The sequence below is a fragment of the Oncorhynchus tshawytscha genome, linkage group LG16 (assembly GCF_018296145.1).
Source record: "Oncorhynchus tshawytscha isolate Ot180627B linkage group LG16, Otsh_v2.0, whole genome shotgun sequence".
Classification (NCBI taxonomy): domain Eukaryota; kingdom Metazoa; phylum Chordata; class Actinopteri; order Salmoniformes; family Salmonidae; genus Oncorhynchus; species Oncorhynchus tshawytscha.
Genome location: NC_056444.1, coordinates 77,821,694 through 77,844,605, shown reverse-complemented (window position 1 = coordinate 77,844,605; position 22,912 = coordinate 77,821,694). Strand labels below are relative to the sequence as shown.

General features: G+C 46.8%; 1 protein-coding gene across 1 annotated transcript; it reads left to right on the top strand.

Annotated features, from left to right (window-relative positions):
- The first annotated feature begins 8,598 nt into the window (after positions 1–8,598).
- On the top strand, positions 8,599–22,412 carry LOC112215242 (innate immunity activator protein-like). The gene is made up of 9 exons (XM_042299942.1): positions 8,599–8,691; positions 8,995–9,128; positions 11,590–11,712; positions 11,980–12,365; positions 13,373–13,404; positions 13,505–13,787; positions 14,006–14,179; positions 17,851–18,640; positions 22,049–22,412. The coding sequence occupies exons 1-9, from the start codon at positions 8,637–8,639 to the stop codon at positions 22,142–22,144; spliced, it is 2,073 nt and encodes a 690-aa protein (XP_042155876.1). The 5' UTR covers positions 8,599–8,636; the 3' UTR covers positions 22,145–22,412.
- Positions 22,413–22,912: the final 500 nt, after the last annotated feature.

The window sequence follows — 22,912 nt, the reverse complement described above, 5'->3', positions numbered from 1 at the left end:
CAAGATTAATTGTCAGATCCAACAGAAGATCTCTTTGTTTTTTGGGACCTAGAACAAGCATCTATGTTATGTCCGAGTTTAAAAGTAGACCATTTGCCGCCATCCACTTCCTTAAGTCTGAAACACAGGCTTCTAGCGATGGGCAATTTTGGGGCTTCACCATGTTTCATTGAAATGTACAGCTGTGTATCGTCCCCATAGCAGTGAAAGTTAACATTATGTTTCCGAGTGACATCGCCAAGAGGTAAAATAGACATGTTGAAGGCACTTTAACACAGGAAGACAAGTCAAAAGGACATAATGGACTACCATATTGCACATAACAAGCCTTTTCTGTCTTTGTATAAAAAAACGGTTGTTTGCATCAATTGACACTAAACTATTTACGTTTTTGAAATGGTTGACAAACAACTGTTACTATTGTCAAGATGAATGTGTTACTATTGTCAAGATGAATGTGTTACTATTGTCAAGATGAATGTGTTACTATTGTCAAGATGAATGTGTTACTATTGTCAAGATGAATGTGTTACTATTGTCAAGATGAATGGGTTACTATTGTCAAGATGAATGTGTTACTATTGTCAAGATGAATGTGTTACTATTGTCAAGATGAATGTGTTACTAATGTCAAGATGAATGTGTTACTAATGTCAAGATGGGTGGATTAAATAGGGTAAAGGCTAATGAGAGGCTATAAATCAAGAGAAGAAGTTAAATTGTCAGAGTGACATCCTGTTACCATAATGTCAAGATGGGGTTGACCACTATTAAGTCATGTTGGGTCTGGAGGGTCAAAGAGAGCCATGTGTCTTGATCTTGGAGAACAATGGGTTATCTCCTCTTGATCTCTGATGAATGCTGTTCTCTATGGTCTCTGTGTTAATGTTGTCCTCTATGGTCTCTGTATTAATGCTGTCCTCTATGGTCTCTGTATTAATGTTGTCAGAGTCATGGTCCTGTATTAATGTTGTCCTCTATGGTCTCTGTATTAATGTTGTCCTCTATGGTCTCTGTATTAATGTTGTCCTCTATGGTCTCTGTATTACTGTTGTCCTCTATGGTCTCTGTATTACTGTTGTCCTCTATGGTCTCTGTATTAATGCTGTCCTCTATGGTCTCTGTATTATGGTCTCTGTATCAATGTTGTCCTCTCTGGTCTCTGTATTAATGCTGTTCTCTATGGTCTCTGTATTAATGTTGTGCTCTATGGTCTCTGTATTACTGTTGTCCTCTATGGTCTATGGTCTGTGTGTTAATGTTCATTCTCTCCATGCTGGTGTGGTGATAAAATTAGAATGAATGACTTTAGAATAACCATTCTATTCATTCTAATTCTATGGTTGTGGAATTTAAGATGTTCTTCTCTCCCATCTCTGCCCATTGTTTTACCACTATGATGATGGATACATATTTTGACTTTACGGTACTGTTGGCCTAGATAAGATTATCAAAGAAAATAGTGTTGTGTATAAAACTCTCTGAAATCAATTCAATCAATCAATCACTCACTCACTCACTCTCACTCACTCACTGTATTCATGGTCTCTCACTCAATGTTGTCACTCACTGGTCACTCACTATCACCACTGTTCACTCACTGGTCTCTGTCATTAATGTTGTGCTCATGGTCTCTGTCATTACTGTTGTCCTCACTCATGGTCTATGGCACTCACTGTGTGTCACTGTGGGAGGGAGGTTCATTCTCTCCATGCTGGTGTCACCATCACTCAAATTAGAATGAATGACTTTAGAATAACCATTCTATTCATTCTACTCATCACTCATGGTTGTCAATTTAAGATGTTCTTCACTCACTCACCATCTCTGCCCATTGTTTTACCACTATGATGATGGATACATCATTTTGACTTTACACCACCACTGTTGGCACTCACTCATCACTCACTCACTCACTGATCAAAGAAAATAGTGTGTGTGTCATAAAACTCACTCACTCACTCACTCACTCACTCACTCACTCACTCACTCACTCACTCACTCACTCACTCACACTCACCACTCACTCACTCACTCACTCACTCACTCACTCACTCACTCACTCACTCACTCACTCACTCACTCACTCACTCACTCACTAACTAGTCCCATAGGGCGGTACACAATTGGCCCAGCGTCGTCCGGGGCAGGCTGTCATTGTAAATAATAAATTCTTCTTAACTGACTTGCCAAGTTAAATAAAGGTTAAATAAATGGAATCCCTTTCCTCCACTCCAGCAGACCATGTTGTGTATATACAGACAGACATACAGACAGAACAGAATGGATCCATTTTGTAAAGTCATTTAGTTTCTTCCATAGTATCAGCATTCACTAGTGAATCTTAATTACAGGCTTCACATAGGCCTTGGTTTGGTTTCATTTAAACACACACACACACACACACACACACACACACACACACACACACACACACACACACACACACACACACACACACACACACACACACACACACACACACACACACACACACACACAATCATCATCATCATCAACTGTAAACAAACTGTTTCCCGTTAGATGTTTAGTTTTCACAGTCCAGCGAGCAGAGGGGAATGAGGATGGGAGTAACAGAAGCAGTGATCCTGACAAGCCATCCTAAGATTGCTGTGATCACTGATCATCACAGGACTTTGGGGAAGTTAGCTTGTTATGACAACAGCAATGAAGCCATGGTCTACTGTAAGGTAGAGCATAAGGTAATAGTAATACTACAGGAAATGCTGAGATTTTTGGCTACTCTTGACCCAGTGGAGTGGAGCTGGCCCGAATTAGTCGACTGGTCGAATGTTTGGTCGATAAGCTGTTGGTCGACCAAGAAAATCGAGCACACAGCCATGCAATCTCAATAGACAAACATTGGCAGTAGAATGGCCTTACTGATGAGCTCAGTGACTTTCAATGTGGCATCGTCATAGTATGCCACCTTCCCAACAACTCAGTTCCTAAGATTTCTGGCCTGCTTGAGCTGTCATGGTCAACTGTAAGCCGCAAAGTGGTAGGCCACACAAGCTAAGAGAACGGAACCGCCGAACGCTTCATCAATAAGTGCATCGATGACATCGTCCCCACAGTGACTGTACGTACATACCCCAACCAGAAGCCATGGATTACAGGCAGCATCCGCACTGAGCTAAAGGCTAGAGCTGCTGCTTTCAAGGAGCGGGACTCTAACCTGGAAGCTTATAAGAAATCCCGCAATGCCCTCTGACGAACCATCAAACAGGCAACGCGTCAATACAGGACTAAGATCGAATCATACTACACCGGCTCTGACGTTTGTCGGATGTGGCAGGGCTTGCAAGCCATTACAGACTACAATGGGAACCACAGCCGAGAGCTGCCCACACGAGCCTACAAGACAAGCTAAACTACTTCTATGCTCGCTTCAAGGCAAATAACACTGAAACATGCATGAGAGCACCAGCTGTACCGGAAGACGGTGTGATCACGCTCTCCACAGCCGATGTGAGTAAGACCTTTAGACATTCACAAGGCCACTGGGCCAGACGGATTACCAGGATGTGTACTGCGAGCATGAGCTGACCAACTAGAAAGTGTCTTCACAGACATTTTCAACCTCTCCTTGTCCAAGTCTGCAATACCGACATGTTTTAAGCAGACCACCTTAGTGCCTGTGCCCAAGAACACTAAGGTAACCTGCCTAAATTACTACCGACCTGTAACACTCATGTCTGTAGCCATGAAGTGCTTTGAAAGGCTGGTCATAGCTCACATAAACACCATCATCCCAGAAACCCTAGACCCACTCCAATTGGCATACCACCCCGACAGATCCACAGATGATGCAGTTTCTATTGCACTCCACACTGCCCTTTCCCACCTGGACAAAAGGAACACCTATGTGAGAATGCTATTCATTGACTACAGCTCAGCGTTCAACACCATAGTACCATCAAAGCTCATCAATAAGCTAAGGACCTTGGGACCAACTGGATCATGGACTTCCTGACGGGTCGCACTCACCAGATCCGCCACGCTGATCCTCAACACAGGGGCCCCTCAGGGGTGCCTGCTCAGCACCCTCCTGTACTCCCTGTTCACTCATGACTGCACGGCCAGGCACAACTCCAACACCATCATTAAGTTTGCAGATGACAACAGCCTGATCACCGACAACAACGAGACAGCCTATAGGGAGGAGGTCAGAGACCTGGCCGTGTGGTGTCAGGACAACAACCTCTCCCTCTCCCTCAACCTCAACTGGTTTCATCACTGCCTGGAATGGCAACTGCTCAGCCTCCAACCGCAAGGCACTACAGAGGGAGACTTTATGGCAAATTATGTTTTATCTTGGCATAGGTTTACAACTTATAGAAAGTTCCTGAATAATGCTGTACCCCAATCCAACCCAATCCACCCACTCAGTAGACCTAGGCCTCAGGCAACCACAGACATTGTGAAAGTCTTAGGAGAGTTATGGGGTGTAAGTGGGCGAAACACCATATTACCCTAACTCTGACTGCCTCTGTCTGATTACCCAGTTCTTTGAGTTCCTGTTGCTGTCTGTTTTTTATTACAGTCAGTGTCTGAGTCAGAGAGTTCCCCCTATGTAGGTCTCCACCTCACTCCACTTCACCCACTCAGACCTAGCCCTGTTTTCCCCCTCTCTCTGTCTGAATATGCTGTTTCTGCTCATATAAGTTTGTATTCAAGGTTAGAGTTCCTCTTCCTTTCCACTGTCTCACTGTAGGCCCCTACCTCAGTCCTCTTCCTTTCCACTGTCTCACTGTAGGCCCCTACCTCAGTCCTCTTCCTTTCCACTGTCTCACTGTAGGCCCCTACCTCAGTCTCCTTCCTTCCACTGTCTCACTGTAGGCCCCTACCTCAGTCCTCTTCCTTTCCACTGTCTCACTGTAGGCCCCTACCTCAGTCCTCTTCCTTTCCACTGTCTCACTGTAGGCCCCTACCTCAGTCCTCTTCCTTTCCACTGTCTCACTGTAGGCCCCTACCTCAGTCCTCTTCCTTTTCACTGTCTCACTGTAGGCCCCTACCTCAGTCCTCTTCCTTTTCACTGTCTCACTGTAGGCCCCTACCTCAGTCCTCTTCCCTGTAGGCCCCTACCTCAGTCCTCTTTCTTTTCACTGTCTCACTGTAGGCCCCTACCTCAGTCCTCTTCCTTTCCACTGTCTCACTGTAGGCCCCTACCTCAGTCCCTTCCTTTCCACTGTCTCACTGTAGGCCCCTACCTCAGTCCTCTTCTATTCACTGTCTCACTGTAGGCCCCTACCTCAGTCCTCTTCCTTTCCACTGTCTCACTGTAGGCCCCTACCTCAGTCCTCTTCCTTTCCACTGTCTCACTGCAGGCCCCTACCTCAGTCCCCTTCCTTTCCACTGTCTCACTGTAGGCCCCATACCTCAGTCCTCTTCCTTTCCACTGTCACACTGTAGGCCCCTACCTCAGTCCTCTTCCTTTCCACTGTCTCACTGTAGGCCCCTACCTCAGTCCTCTTCCTTTCCACTGTCTCACTGCAGGCCCCTACCTCCAGTCCCCTTCCTTTCCACTGTCTCACTGTAGGCCCCTACCTCAGTCCTCTTCCTTTCCACTGTCACACTGTAGGCCCCTATCTCAGCCCCCTTCCTTCCACTGTCTCACTGTAGGACCCTACCTCAGCCCCCTTCCTTCCACTGTCTCACTGTAGGCCCCTACCTCAGCCCCCTTCCTTCCACTGTCTCACTGTAGGCCCCTACCTCAGCCCCCTTCCTTCCACTGTCTCACTGTAGGCCCCTACCTCAGCCCCCTTCCTTCCACTATAGGCCCCTACCTCAGCCCCCTTCCTTCCACTGTCTCACTGTAGGCCCCTACCTCAGCCCCCTTCCTTCCACTGTCTCACTGTAGGCCCCTACCTCAGCCCCCTTCCTTCCACTGTCTCACTTAGGCCCCTACCTCAGTCCTCTTCCTTCCACTGTCTCACTGTAGGCCCCTACCTCAGTCCCCCCTTCCTTCCACTGTTTCACTGTAGGCCCCTACCTCAGCCCTCCACTTCCTTCCACTGTCTCACTGTAGGCCCCTACCTCAGTCCCCTTCCTTCCACTGTCTCACTGTAGGCCCCTACCGCAGCCCCCTTCCTTCCACTGTCTCACTGTAGGCCCCTACCTCAGCCCCCTTCCTTCCACTGTCTCACTGTAGGCCCCTACCTCAGCCACTCAGCCCTGTTCCTTTCCACTCTCCTCCTCCTGCTCTGTTGTCTCAGTGTTGGCCCAACCAACCAGCGCTCCTCTTCGACTGGATCAGCAATTATTGAACCCACAGCAGATTGTCCAGACTGGTGGATACAGGTAGCCTAGTGGTTAAGGCGTTGGGCCGGTAACGGAGAGGTCGCTGGTGCGAATCCCTGAGCCGACCAGGTGAAAAATCTGTTTGTGCCTTTGAGCCTATTCTCTATATAGAAGACATGGGCCCTGGTCAAAAGTAATGCACTTTAAAGGGAATAGGGTTCCATTTGGGAATCTCCCAGGGTGATGAGTCCTCCACATCTCTACAGGAACAGGCCTGATACCCATCTCTAAACATCACTGCTCTAGATAGGACCAGTGGATTATTTGGACTTGGTAACCCACAGCGGCTAAGGCAACATGACCTGTAGAGACGTGAGCTACATGAGTTCCTTCCGTCTGTTGACATACTGAAGTTGTGTTTTTAGACATAGAAGATTCATGTCAACAGCTCAAATAGCTGCCCAGTCTAAAGGAAGTTATTTTCAGCAGTGTAGTGGTCTTGGGATGTGCCCAAAATTGCATCATATTCCCTATATAGTGCACAACCTTTGACCAGAGCAATGGGCACGATATAGGGAGTAGGGTGCCATTTCAGACGCACACTTGGTCTACGCTGACCTGTTCAATCTATCTAGAAAATCTAGAACAGGATGATCTATTTTGGATGTTGATGGAGAGAGAGTTGACGGAGAGAGAGTTGACGGAGAGAGTGCTTGCATGTACACTGACTTAAAGCAACGATATTTGAGTGACAGGCTGTTTTAAAACTCTGCATCTGGAATTAAAACAATAACAAGGTGACCCCTGAAAGCCAGATGGAGACGTTCAGGCTTTATATTACTGTAGCATAGGCTGTGCTGCTGCCTACCTGTCACAAAACGTTACCATGGTGAGATGACACATAGATCTACAGTACATTCATTGTGAACTACTCTCCATCCTGAGATGGTCTGTTCCCACCCTGAGCGTTGATTCATCATGCCGAGGCCGTATAGAGGCCGTATGGAGGCCGTATAGAGGCTGTATGGAGGCCGTATAGAGCCCTTATAGAGGCTGTATGGAGGCCGTATTTAGACATGGCATATAATTAAAAAGTTCCATTTCACACCATGCTGTTCATATAAATAATTTAATATAATTTACCGTTTTCTCTCAGTTATTTATACCGGGGAAAGGGAGTGGTTTTGGGCAGTAAATCTCAGGAACCGGGTTCCCGCCATTCATCCCTAGTACGTATACACACACACGCGCACACGCACGCGCAAACACACACACACACACACACACACACACACACACACACACACACAATAGAACAGATCATAAACATTGTTTATGTGTTCAACAGTGTGAGAATGTATAAGTGAAATCCTAGATGTGCTATATCATGAACCTTCAGTGTCTTTATGTGAGCTGGCTGATGCTACAGAGACAGGCTCAGCATTGAAACATTGTTCCACTTCAAAAGCCCCTCGAGGGTTGTTTCTCTGGACACTGGTTGAATGGAGCGCTGTTGGTGTGTGTGTGTGACTCTGGGAGGGGGAACAGGTGCAGTCCATGAGAGGGATAATTCCCCTGCTCTGCAGCCATCTGCTTTCCTGTTCTCTTATTTGGGGTGCGACGGTGCGTCCCTTTTAAACGCCCTCTGACATTCCGTATGGCAACACACACACACTCCCCTCGGAGAACAGCGGTGCGCCCTGTGACCGTTGCCATAGTGTCCGGTTTCGGATTAACCCCTGGTCCCCTCGCACATGTGCCGAGTCAAGCATGGGGGCTGTTGCCTATTGTGAAGGGAGAACAGGGCAGGAGGGAGGGAGGGAGAACAGGGCAGGAGGGAGGGAGAACAGGGCAGGAGGGGGAGGGAGGGAGGGAGGAGGGAGAACAGGGCAGGAGGGAGGGAGAACAGGGCAGGAGGGAGGGAGGACAGGGCAGGAGGGAGGGAGGGAAAACAGGGCAGGAGGGAGGGAGGAAAACAGGGCAGGAGGGAGGGAGGACAGGGCAGGAGGGAGGGAGAACAGGGCAGGAGGGAGGGAGAACAGGGCAGGAGGGAGGGAGGAGGGCAGGAGGGAGGGAGGACAGGGCAGGAGGGAGGGAGGGAGGACAGGGCAGGCGGGAGGGAGGGAGAAGAGGGAGGAGGGAGAAGAAGAAAGAGAGAGAAGAGGAAGCTCAGGAGGAGGATCAGAATAAAAAGACTTTCGGCATCAGGAATGGATACGTATATTTTTTAGGTGAAGCAGTTTTCCCTTGTCCTGAATGATCATAAAGCTGGATATGTTTTTTGGTGAATAAGGATGATTTAATAAATCTGATTGAAATATTTATCTATTTTCCAACAGGTTTTAACAGTGTGAAAATACCTTCCAACAGCCATGATGGATAAAGAGGAGACCAGTGACACTGACAGTGGGATCATTCTCAACTCTGGTAAGATCTTAACACATCAACAAACCTAAATGTGAAAGAGATCCATTCTAGGTTCAGATATAAATCTTTACGGAAAGCACTGAACGCATTATTAATGCTGAGACCTAAATCTATCATATCAAATATTGAACTTCAGAGATAAATTCAGGAGATAAAGTGTATTGATAGTTGGCAAGCTTGCTGAAATGTCTATAATCTATAGCAATCGTTAATTCTGTGATAAAAGCACCAAATGTGGCACCCTGTGATGCCTGCATGAGGCCTGTGCTCTGTGGAAAAAAATCTCCATTAACATCATCTCAGGTCCCGACAGCCCCACGTTGCCAGTCAAGGACCTGACCACCCACACCCGGGCCATGAGGCTGAAGCACCAGGCTCTGGAGAACAGGCTGGAGCTGTGTCTACTGGACCTCAAGAAGCTCTGCATTAGAGAGGCTGTGAGTATTCACACTATTGTATTTATGCATATCTATACCGGTGTTGAGATATATATATATATATATACACAGTACCAGTCAAAAGTTTGGACACACCTACTCATTCCAGGGGTTTTCTACATTGTAGATTAATAGTGAAGACATTAAACTATGAAATAACACATATGGAATCATGTAGTAATCAAAAAATATATTAATATATAATATATATTTTATATTTGAGATTCTTCAAAGTAGCCACCCTTTGCCTTGATGACAGCTTTGCACACTCTTGGCATTCTCTCAACCAGCTTCAGGAGGAATGCTTTTCCACAGTCTTGAAGGAGTTCCCACATATGCTGAGCACGTGTTGTTGGCTGCTTTTCCTTCACTCTGCGGTCCAACTCATCCCAAACCATCTCAATTGGGTTGAGGTCGGGTGATTGTGAAAGCCAGGTCATCTGATGCAGCACTCCATCACTCTCCTTCTTGGTCAAATAGCCCTTACACAGCCTGGAGATGTGTTTTGGGTCATTGTCCTGTAGAAAAACAATTGATAGTCCAACTACGCGCAAACCAGATGGGATGGCGTATCTCTGCAGAATGCTGTGGTAGCCATGCTGGTTAAGTGTGCCTTGAATTCTAAATAAATCACTGACAGTGTCATCAGCAAAGCACCATCACACCTCCTCCTCAATGCTTCACAGTGAGAACCACATATGCAGAGATCATCCGGTCACCTACTCTTCGTCTCACAAAAACACGGTGGTTGGAACCAAAAATCTCACATTTGGACTCATCAGACCAAAGGACAGATTTCTACTGGTCTAATGTCCATTGCTCCTGTTTCTTGGCGCAAGCAAGTCTCTTCTTATTGATGTCCTTTAGTAGTGGTTTCTTTGCAGCAATTCGACCACAAAGGCCTGATTGGGGCGGCAGGTAGCCTAGTGGTTAGAGCGTTGGGCTAGTAACCGAAAGGTTGCAATTTTCGAATTCCTTAGCTGACAAGGTACAAATCTGTCATTCTGCCACTGTTAATAACAGTGGGTTAACAAGTCAGTTAACCCACTGTTCCTAGGCCATCGTTGTAAATAAGAATTTGTTCTGTACTGACTTGCCTAGTTAAATAAAGGTAACATAAAAATAAAAATAAATTAAATTCACGCATTCTCCGCTGAAGAATTGATGTCGAGATGCATCTGTTACTTGAACTCTGTGACGCATTTAGTTGGGCTGCAATTTCTGAGGCTGGTAACTCTAATGAACTTATCCCCTGCAGCAGAGGTACCTCTGGGTCTTCCTTTCCTGTGGCAGTCCTCATGAGAACCAGTTTCATCGTATCGCTTGATTGTTTTGCTACTGCACTTGAAGAAAGTTTCAAAGTTCTTGAAATTTTCCACATTGACTGACCTTCATGTCTTGAAGTAATGATGGACTGTCATTTCTCTTTGCTTATTTAAGCTGTTCTTGCCATAATATGGACTTGGTCTTTTACCAAATAGAGCCATCTTCTGTATACCACCCATACCTTGTTTGAACACAACTGATTGGCTCAAATTGCATTAAGGAAAGAAATTCCACAACTTTTAACAAGGCACACCTGTTAATTGAAATGCATTCCAGGTGACTACCTCATGAAGCTGGTTGAGAGAATGCTAGGAGTGTGCAAAGCTGTCATCAAGGCAAAGGGTGGCTACTTTGAAGAATCTCAAATATAAAATATATGGTGTTATATATGGTGTTATTTCATGTTAAAAAATAAAGAAAAACCCTTGAATGAGTAGGTGTATCCAAACTTTTGACTGGTACTGTATATATATTTGCAACAAAAATATATGTGTAACGATGTACACTGAGAGTCGGGAAGCAAGTTCAGGGAGTGAATACATTTAATAAATGAACAAAACAAGAAACACAAACAGCCACCGACATGAAGCAGGAACAATGACGACTGGGGAAGAAACCAAAGGGAGGGACATATAAAGGGCAGGTAATCAATGAGGTGATGGAGTCCAGGTGAGTGTAATTATGCGCGTACCGCTGGTGACAGGTGTGCGGCCTAATGAGCAGTCTGGTGACCTAGAGGCCAGCGAGGGAGCACACGTGACAATATGGGTGATGCAGACAATTACATTGATGGAAGCTACAATCTATTTGCAATATTAAAGCTGATCTATCCCCTAATAAAAAATATATAAAAAATAAATAATAATAATAAATATATATATTATTTTTTTGCATCAGGGAGGCTGTGAGTGTCTAACCTAGCCTGAGACCTGAAGACCTATGTTAGCTCCCTGAGGTAATGCCTAGGTTGTAGTTCAGTGGGCTAACATAAGTCTCCTGCACGTCACAAAACTGAGTCTCATATTTACATACCAATGGTTCATAGAAGAGTTACAGACTGCTCTTTCAGATGTAATCTCTTAGGGGTATGTTTAGAAATGACTTCAGTTGACTTTGGATTGTATTTATTTTACAGGAGCTGACAGGTAAGTTGTCTTCTGACTACCCCCTACTTCCTGATGAGAAGCCACCTCGTGTCCGGAGGAGGATAGGAGCTACCTTCAAACTGGATGACAGCCTCATCCACCAGGATGGAGAGGTACAGACCAATATGAACCCTTCCCACGGTCATCCTTTACACTTCCTATATTACACAGTATTGGTTAATGGATAAGGTCAGGAGTTTTTCCTAACAATATGTCGTAAAGCTTAAGCGCAAAGGCAAAGTGCATATCAGATACAGAGAATTGAAAACTGAATACAGTATTTATTTCCTTAAACCCAGCCCAATCAAGAAGTCTATTAAATTGATAGTTCATTGTTATTAATCTAAGCAAAATAAAAATAAAAACTCTCTCTCACTCAGGATTCAGAGCTTCATTCCTTAGAGGCAGAACTGGCCTTACAGCTCCAGATCGTTGAAGCGGCCCGTAGACTCTCAGTGGAGGAGCACCTGTCCAAACCACAGAAGAAGAGCAGGCTGCAGCAGTGTAAGAGGGAAGATAGGAAAGTTAAGGACCTCCAGGAAGCTGTGTTTCAGCACAGGATCAGAAACGAGTGCTCCTCTCCACCGACCAACAAGAACAACAACACAGCCAAACACAGAGGTGAATGCTGTGCCTGTGCTACTGCTGCCCCCATCTGGCCACATTGGGCTCTGCAGTCTGCAGGGAGCTTAGGTTATACAGAATCACAATTTCTAAACATTGTGAGACTTCCGGGAACGCTTGCGAAGCAAACCAAGCAGACCAGGCTGGAGCTTGAGAAGTCGATGAGAGAAATGAAAAATGATTCCTTAGTTGTTCATTTTCTCTAAATCTAAAGGTACAACCTAGATTGTATCCCATTTCTTAAGTAGTTGAACATGTTATAACTCCAACCTAGTGAAAGTGACGACCTGACAAGTTTTCATTTTTGTCAAAAACAAATTTACATCGAAGGAGTGCCTTTGAGTTTTATAGTTGTACTGTTGTTCATTCTTAATTGGGACCAATTAATTTATACAGATATTTTACGGATGATAGCAACAGGATCACAGGAGGCCGGTGGCACCTTAATTGGGGAGGACGGCTGATAGTAATGGCTGGAACGGAATAAATGGAATGGTATCAGACACATCAAACACACAGTTTCCAGGTGTTTAATACCATTCCATTCACTCCATTCCAGCCATTATTATGAGCCGTCCTCCCCTGAGCAGCCCCCTGTGGACAGGATATACTGAAGAAGTATTTCAGATACTATTTTTATTGGACAGTTAAGACCCGATGACATGTTTCTACGCATGAGCTTAGCTAGCCAAGGTCGCCATGACATTGATTGATAGGCAGTTTCTGCCGATCAATGAAATGTATTTATAAAGCCCTTTTTATGTAAGCAGATGTCACAAAGTTCTTATTCAGAAACCCAGCCTAAAAGCAATGCAGATGCATTAGAACGGTGGCTAGGAAAAACTCCCTAGAAGGGCTGGAAGCTAGGAAGATTCGAAGAGATTCGAAGAGATTCTAAGAGTGCATGGCCATTAAGGCTATGCCTATTTTCATACGGTAGTCTTTGGTTATATTCTCACTCATTCCGATGGAGGTTGGAGTTTTTTTAAATTCACAATTGTTTAGTTATTGAATCACATAAGCAGTACATGTCAGAAGAATTACACTACAATGTTGATCATTTTCACAACCCCTTCCACTAATTGAATGAAGTCTTAAATAAAGCCTTCTTTTATTTCTGTCCTCAGATCTGTGCATGTCTGACGACAGTTCCCTGTCTGATGCAGTGGCCCTGGACGATGGTGAGTTATCAACCAACACAGTAGAAATGCCAATACAATTAAACTATTCCAAAGTGTCATGTCTGACCCTTTCTATTGTGTCTCCTCTGTCTATCCATAGACTCTCTCTCTTCCTCATCATCTGTAGACCCACTCATACAGTCCTCTGTGGGCTCCCTGTCCCTCCAGTCCTCCTCCTCCCAGGGCAGTCTCCATCACACCTCAGCCCAGAGCCAGAGCCTCGGCTCCAGCTGCAGGGTGGAGCAGACCCAGACCTCCAGTATGGGCTCCAGCTGCAGTGTGGAGTTTCCTGAGCGCTCCCCCATCCAGAACTCCCCCTGGAGAGAGTCTAATCTGGACCAGCCCTATCTGAAACCTAACACTGTCTGCAGCAGCAGGCCCAGGTAAGAGTCCATATCCTTTTTGGATCAGAACGCTGTTAACCAATAAAGGTGGAGCAACTGAGTGTGCAGGTCCTACTTCGCTATATTTATTCTGCCCAGAAACCCCATAAAAAGGGTTTTGCTTTTGACTACATAAACTATATCCTCTAACTTTTAAACTAGCAGTTGTCTAAATCCTGCCCTGCCCACTCTTTCTCTCTCCCTCTTTTTCTGAGCAGAAGTCCAGTAGAGACCCCAGTAGGGACCCCAGTGTTCCCTGCAGACAGCAGAGTCCTGCCCTCCCACTTCCCCTCCATTAAGAACCTGGCTCTGAGACATGGACAGATCAACTCCTCCAGCGCCCCCTCTACTCCAGAGCTGCACGTACGCAGACAGTACTCCCTGTCCTTCAGGTAACCAACTAACGCTTAACAACGTCACCACTATAACACAGACTGTCGACGCCATAACACAGACTGTCGACGCCATAACACAGACTGTCGACGCCATAACACAGACTGTCGACGCCATAACACAGACTGTCGACACCATAACACAGACTGTCGACACCATAACACAGACTGTCGACTCCATAACACAGACTGTCGACTCCATAACACAGACTGTCGACTCCATAACACAGACTGTCGACGCCATAACAGACTGTCGACGCCATAACAGACTGTCGACGCCATAACACAGACTGTCGACGCCATAACAGACTGTCGACTCCATAACCAGAACACAGACTGTCGACGCCATAACAGACTGTCGACACCATAACACAGACTGACGCCGACAGACTGTCGACACCATAACACAGACTGTCGACACCATAACACAGACTGTCGACTCCATAACACAGACTGTCGACTCCATAACACAGACTGTCGACGCCATAACACAGACTGTCGACGCCATAACACAGACTGTCACAGACTGTCGACACCATAACACAGACTGTCGACACCATAACACAGACTGTCGACACCATAACAGACTGTCGACACCATAACACAGACTGTCGACTCCATAACACAGACTGTCGACACCATAACACAGACTGTCGACTCCCATAACACAGACTGTCGACGCCATAACACAGACTCCATAACACAGACTGTCGACACCATAACACAGACTGTCGACGCCATAACACAGACTGTCGACTCCATAACACAGACTGTCGACGCCATAACACAGACTGTCGACGCCATAACACAGACTGTCGACTCCATAACACAGACTGTCGACGCCATAACAGACTGTCGACGCCATAACACAGACTGTCGACTCCATAACACAGACTGTCGACGCCATAACACAGACTGTCGACGCCATAACACAGACTGTCGACTCCATAACACAGACTGTCGACGCCATAACAGACTGTCGACGCCATAACACAGACTGTCGACGCCATAACACAGACTGTCGACGCCATAACACAGACTGTCGACACCATAACACAGACTGTCGACGCCATAACAGACTGTCGACACCATAACACAGACTGTCGACACCATAACACAGACTGTCGACTCCATAACACAGACTGTCGATGCCATAAGACTGTCGACGCCATAACACAGACTGTCGACTCCATAACACAGACTGACACCATAACACAGACTCCATAACACAGACTGTCGACTCCATAACACAGACTGTCGACGCCATAAGACTGTCGACGCCATAACACAGACCGTCGACACCATAACACAGACCGTCGACGCCATAACACAGACTGTCGACGCCATAACACAGACGCCATAACACAGACTGTCGACTCCATAACACAGACTGTCGACGCCATAACACAGACTGTCGACGCCATAACACAGACTGTCGACTCCATAACACAGACTGTCGACAGACTGTCGACTCCATAACACAGACTGTCGACTCCATAACACAGACTGTCGACTCCATAACACAGACTGTCGACACCATAACACAGACTGTCGACACCATAACACAGACTGTCGACTCCATAACACAGACTGTCGACACCATAACAGACTGTCGACACCATAACACAGACTGTCGACTCCATAACACAGACTGTCGACTCCATAACACAGACTGTCGACGCCATAACACAGACTGTCGACTCCATAACACAGACTGTCGACGCCATAAGACTGTCGACGCCATAACACAGACTGTCGACACCATAACACAGACCATCGACACCATAACACAGACCGTCGACTCCATAACACAGACTGTGTCGACGCCATAACAGACTGTCGACGCCATAACAGACTGTCGACGCCATAACACAGACTGTCGACGCCATAACACAGACTGTCGACGCCATAACACAGACTGTCGACACCATAACACAGACTGTCGACTCCATAACACAGACTGTCGATGCCATAAGACTGTCGACGCCATAACACAGACTGTCGACTCCATAACACAGACTGTCGACTCCATAACACAGACTGTCGACTCCATAACACAGACTGTCGACGCCATAACACAGACTGTCGACGCCATAACACAGACTGTCGACACCATAACACAGACCGTCGACACCATAACACAGACCGTCGACGCCATAACACAGACCGTCGACTCCATAACACAGACTGTCGACTCCATAACACAGACTGTCGACGCCATAACACAGACTGTCGACGCCATAACACAGACTGTCGACACCATAACACAGACTGTCGACAGACTGTCGACTCCATAACACAGACTGTCGACTCCATAACACAGACTGTCGACTCCATAACACAGACTGTCGACCATAACACAGATAACACAGACTGTCGACTCCATAACACAGACTGTCGACGCCATAACACAGACTGTCGACGCCATAACACAGACTGTCGACGCCATAACACAGACTGTCGACGCCATAACACAGACTGTCGACGCCATAAGACTGTCGACGCCATAACAAGACTGTCGACACCATAACAGACTGTCGACAGACTGTCGACTCCATAACACAGACTGTCGACACCATAACACAGACTGTCGACTCCATAACACAGACTGTCGACACCATAACACAGACTGTCGACGCCATAACACAGACTGTCGACTCCATAACACAGACTGTCGACCGCACATAAGACTGTCGACGCCATAACACAGACTGTCGACACCATAACACAGACCATCGACACCATAACACAGACCTGTCGACTCCATAACACAGACCGTCGACTCCATAACACAGACCGTCGACTCCATAACACAGACCGTCGACTCCATAACACAGACTGTCGACTCCATGAGAATGGCAGAGGAAGGCACCTGTTCCCCTCTTCCCCCTAGGACCTGGGCAGTCCCCTGGGGAAGGCTTTAGTCCCCCTCCCGGCTCCCCCAGCCACAGCAGCAGCACAGACACTGGCAGCAGGGCCCCACCGTTCCCCACACAGACCATCGACTCCATAACACAGACTGTCGACTCCATAACACAGACTGTCGACTCCATAACACAGACTGTCGACGCCATAACACAGACTGTCGACGCCATAACACAGACTGTCGCCACACGCCATAACACAGACTGTCGACGCCATCCCCCAAGACTGTCGACCCATAACACGACACCATAACACAGACTGTGCCCAGGGAGACAGACTGTCCGACACCATAACACAGACCGTCGACACCATAACACAGACTGCCGACACCATAACACAGACTGTCGACACCATAACACAGACTGTCGACACCATAACACAGACTGTCGACACCATAACAGACTGTCGACGCCATAACACAGACTGTCGACGCCATAACACAGGCTGTCGACGCCATAACACAGAACGTCGACGCCATAACACAGAACGTCAACGCCATAACACAGAACGTCAACACCATAACACAGATAAAGGTGTTGATTATCTTTATTGTGTCTTCTTGTATGTCTATTATTGTGGGTGGGTAATAGTTTACATAAATTATATTGATAAAATACATTGACTAGATTAGATCGCATTTAATAATGAAGTTGCTGTATTAATTGCACAGTATAGGGAGACAGACAGACACAGAGTGCATCACAGTAGCTCACTTTTCTCTCCCCTGTCTTTTTTCCTCTTCTCAGGCTTCCCAGAAGTAAGCCCACTCATGACCTGGGTGAGGGACGTGGGAGAGCCAGGTTGCCACGCCGACGGCCAGAGTTCCTGGTTCGGTCTCCACAGTACACCCCCCAGCGACTGTACCAGTCCAGCTCTGAACACTCTGTCCCATCCTACACCAGCCCCCAGCGACTGTACCAGTCCAGCTCTGAGGACAGCAGCTCTGAACACTCTGTCCCCTCCTACACCAGCCCCCCCAGCCGGGACACGGACAGAGATAATCACAAAGACAGGGAGGGCCCCGCATCTCCCGAGATCCCCAAGCTCTGCCCTCCTCCCTATGGCTTCCACTACGGAGCCCAAACTCCCACCAGCCCTGCATTGAATGGCTCCAGCTTTCACAAGAAAAACAACCAGCACCGGTCCTCTCCCAGCTTGAGAAGAAGAATGGCAGAGGAAGGCACCTGTTCCCCTCTTTCCCCACAGGACCTGGGCAGTCCCCTGGGGAAGGGTCTTTACCTGTCCCCCTCCCGGCTCCCCCAGCCACAGCAGCAGCACAGACACTGGCAGCAGGGGCCCCCACCGTCATCCCCCAGGAGAGTTCTGAAGCCTCCACCCCCCTACACTCGCCTGGTACATACCCCGTCATTGAGGGAGTACCCCAACCAACCTGCCCGGGTGTTGCCCAGGGAGATGTCGTCAGACGAGCTCAAGTCCTGGAACCAGTTCCAGAAGTCACGCCCGAGTTCCCTGGAAGGCCAGGGGTCGTTCAGAGTGAAGAGCCCCACGTCCCCTCACCTCCCGCCCTACCTGCAGGTGAGGATGCCCCCTAACACTCACCACCATAGCATTACTACATCTCATATTGATATTAAAGGAACGGGAATGTAATGTAGAGCGGCAGGTAGCCTAGCGGTTAAGAGTGTAATGTAATGTAGAGCGGCAGGTAGCCTAGCGGTTAAGAGTGTAATGTAATGTAGGGTGGCAGGTAGCCTAGCGGTTAAGAGTGTAATGTAATGTAGGGGCGGCAGGTAGCCTAGCGTGTTAAGAGTGTAATGTAATGTAGGGTGGCAGGTAGCCTAGCGGTTAAGAGTGTAATGTAATGTAGGGTGGCAGGTAGCCTAGCGGTTAAGAGTGTAATGTAATGTAGGGTGGCAGGTAGCCTAGCGGTTAAGAGTGTAATGTAATGTAGGGTGGCAGGTAGCCTAGCGGTTAAGAGTGTAATGTAATGTAGGGTGGCAGGTAGCCTAGCGGTTAAGAGTGTAATGTAATGTAGGGTGGCAGGTAGCCTAGCGGTTAAGAGTGTAATGTAATGTAGGGTGGCAGGTAGCCTAGCGGTTAAGAGTGTAATGTAATGTAGAGTGGCAGGTAGCCTAGCGGTTAAGAGTGTAATGTAATAATAGTAGGGCGGCAGGTAGCCTAGCGGTTAAGAGTGTAATGTAATGTAGGCGGCAGGTAGCCTAGCGGTTAAGAGTGTAATGTGTAAGAGTGTTAAAGTGTAATGTGTAGAGCGGCAGGTAGCCTAGCGGTTAAGAGTGTAATGTAATGTAAGAAGCGGCAGGTAGCCTAGCGGTTAAGAGTGTAATGTAATGTAGGGTGGCAGGTAGCCTAGCGGTTAAGAGTGTAATGTAATGTAGGGTGGCAGGTAGCCTAGCGGTTAATAAGTGTAATGTAATGTAGGGATGGCAGGTAGTCTTACAAACCTTATGAATTGACGGTTAAGAGAATGTAATGTAATGTAATGTATGTAGGGGCAGGTAGGCAGTAATGTAATGGAGCCTAGCGGTTAAGAGTGTAATGTAATGTAGGGTGGCATGGTAGCCAGGTAGCGGTTAAGAGTGTAATGTAATGTAGGGTGGCAGGTAGCCTAGGGGATAAGAGTGTAATGTAGGGTGGCAGGTAGCCTAGCGGTTAAGAGTGTAATGTAATGTAGGGTGGCAGGTAGCCTAGCGGGTTAAGAATGTAATGTCGGGTGGCAGGTAGCCTAGCGGGTTAAGAATGTAATGACGGATGGCAGGTAGCCTAGGGGTTAAGAGTGTAATGTAATGTAGGGTGGCAGGTAGCCTAGCAGTTAAGAATGTAATGTCGGGTGGCAGGTAGCCTAGCGGTTAAGAGTGTAATGTAATGTAATGTAGGGTGGCAGGAGCCTAGCGGTTAAAGAATGTAATGTAGGGTGGCAGGTAGCCTAGCGGGAGTGTAATGTAAAGAGCGGTGTAATGTAATGTAGGGTGGCAGGTAGGTGGTAGGTGGGTAGCCTAGCGGTTAAGAGTGTAATGTAGGGTGGCAGGTAGCCTAGCGGTTAAGAATGCGTTAAGGGAAATTTTATCAATGATGACTAATTATGTATACATTTCAATCAGGACTGACTAATCCGAATACTATTATGTTACTATACATGTACTAATCAGAATACTAAATGTTACTGTATATGTATGAGTTTTCATTCTTAAGAATGTAATGTAATGTAGGGTGCAGGAACGTTGGTGTAAAATGTTAGAACAATGATGGTCTGTTCCTTGGTACAAATGAATGAACTATCTCCAGACGGTTAAGAATGTAATCTACACTGACTGACCTTGGCTCTAGGCGAGCAGGGAAGAATGTAATGTAGGGCCTTTCTACCAGTGTTAAGAAGTGTAATGAACATTTAGAAAACACTGACGTCATTTTCAGTTTATAACCTGTGGTAAAATGTGCATGAACTCAGTGCTCTCTTGAATAAAGGCTGTTACTTGACTTTAAGACCGGGACTCTGTCCATTCCTATAAAATAAGGGTCTTACAAATCCTTATGAATTGACAGAGTGTTTAATTTTAATTGGAAATTAAAACAGAGGAAATAAATTCCTTCAACAGAATGTAATGTAATGTAGAGTGGCAGGGAGCCTAGCGGTTAAGAATGTAATGTAGGGCGACAGGTAGCCTAGCGGTTAAGAGTGTAATGTAATGTAGAGTGGCAGGTAGCCTAGCGGTTAAGAGTGTAATGTAATGTAGAGTGGCAGGTAGCCTAGCGGTTAAGAGTGTAATGTAATGTAGAGTGGCAGGTAGCCTAGCGGTTAAGAGTGTAATGTAATGTAGGGAGGCAGGTAGCCTAGCGGTTAAGAGTGTAATGTAATGTAGGGTGGCAGGTAGCCTAGCGGTTAAGAGTGTAATGTAATGTAGGGTGGCAGGTAGCCTAGCGGTTAAGAGTGTAATGTAATGTCGGGTGGCAGGTAGCCTAGCGGTTAAGAGTTAAATGTAATGTAGGGTGGCAGGTAGCCTAGCGGTTAAGAGTGTAATGTAATGTAGGGTGGCAGGAGCCTAGCGGTTAAGAGTGTAATGTAATGTAGGGTGGCAGGTAGCCTAGCGGTTAAGAGTGTAATGTAATGTAGGGAGGCAGGTAGCCTAGCGGTTAAGAGTGTAATGTAATGTAGGGCGGCAGGGAGCCTAGCGGTTAAGAGTGTAATGTAATGTAGGGTGGCAGGGAGCCTAGCAGTTAAGAGTGTAATGTAATGTAGGGAGGCAGGTAGCCTAGCAGTTAAGAATGTAATGTAATGTAGGGTGGCAGGTAGCCTAGCGGTTAAGAGTGTAATGTAATGTCGGGTGGCAGGTAGCCTAGCGGTTAAGAGTGTAATGTAATGTAGGGCGGCAGGTAGCCTAGCAGTTAAGAATGTAATGTAGGGTGGCAGGTAGCCTAGCGGTTAAGAGTGTAATGTAATGTAGGGTGGCAGGTAGCCTAGCGGTTAAGAGTGTAATGTAATGTAGGGTGGCAGGTAGCCTAGCGGTTAAGAGTGTAATGTAATGTAGGGCGGCAGGTAGCCTAGCGGTTAAGAGTGTAATGTAATGTAGGGTGGGAGGTAGCCTAGCGGTTAAGAGTGTAATGTAATGTAGGGTGGCAGGTAGCCTTGCGGATAAGAGTGTAATGTAATGTAGGGTGGCAGGTAGCCTAGCGGTTAAGAGTGTAATGTAATGTAGGGTGGCAGGTAGCCTAGCGGTTCAGAGTGTAATGTAATGTAGGGCGGCAGGTAGCCTAGCAGTTAAGAACGTTGGGCCAGTAACCAAAAGGTCGCTGGTTTGAATCTCCGAGCTGACTAGTTGAAAAATCTGTTGATGTGCCCTTAAGCAAGGCACTTAACCCTAATTGCTCCTGTAAGTCACTCTGGATAAGAGTGTCTACTAAATGGCTAAATTGAAAGTATACATTTAAATATAATGAACAGGAATGAAATGTGTTGTTGTGTTTCAGGGTCCCCACCAGAAGCGGATCCTTCAGAGGGCTGCAGATGGAACTCCTGTACAGTGGTTTGTTGAAGAGGACTCGGAGATCGTCAGCCAGGTGTAACCACAGCCATATACTGTACATGGTACACAATATATATCTATGCAGTATATGTCTCTGGCTGTAACCAGGGGGAGTTGCCCTACTGTAGTATATGTCTCTGGCTGTAACCAGGGGGAGTTGCCCTACTGCAGTATATGTCTCTGGTTGTAACCAGGGGGAGTTGCCCTACTGTAGTATGTCTCTGGCTGTAACCAGGGGGAGTTGCCCTACTGTAGTATATGTCTCTGGCTATAACCAGGGGGAGTTGCCCTACTGTAGTATATGTCTCTGGCTGTAACCAGGGGAGTTTCCCTACTGTAGTATATGTCTCTGGCTGTAACCAGGGGAGTTTCCCTACTGTAGTATATGTCTCTGGCTGTAACCAGGGGGAGTTGCCCTACTGTAGTATATGTCTCTGGCTGTAACCAGGGGGAGTTGCCCTACTGTAGTATATGTCTCTGGCTGTAACCAGGGGGAGTTGCCCTACTGTAGTATATGTCTCTGGCTGTAACCAGGGGGAGTTGCCCTACTGTAGTATATGTCTCTGGCTGTAACCAGGGGGAGTTGTCCTACTGTAGTATATGTCTCTGGTTGTAACCAGGGGGAGTTGCCCTACTGTAGTATATGTCTCTGGTTGTAACCAGGGGGAATTGCCCTACTGTAGTATATTTCTCTGGTTGTAACCAGGGGGAGTTGCCCTACTGCAGTATATGTCTCTGGCTGTAACCAGGGGGAGTTGCCCTACTGCAGTATATGTCTCTGGCTGTAACCAGGGGGAGTTGCCCTACT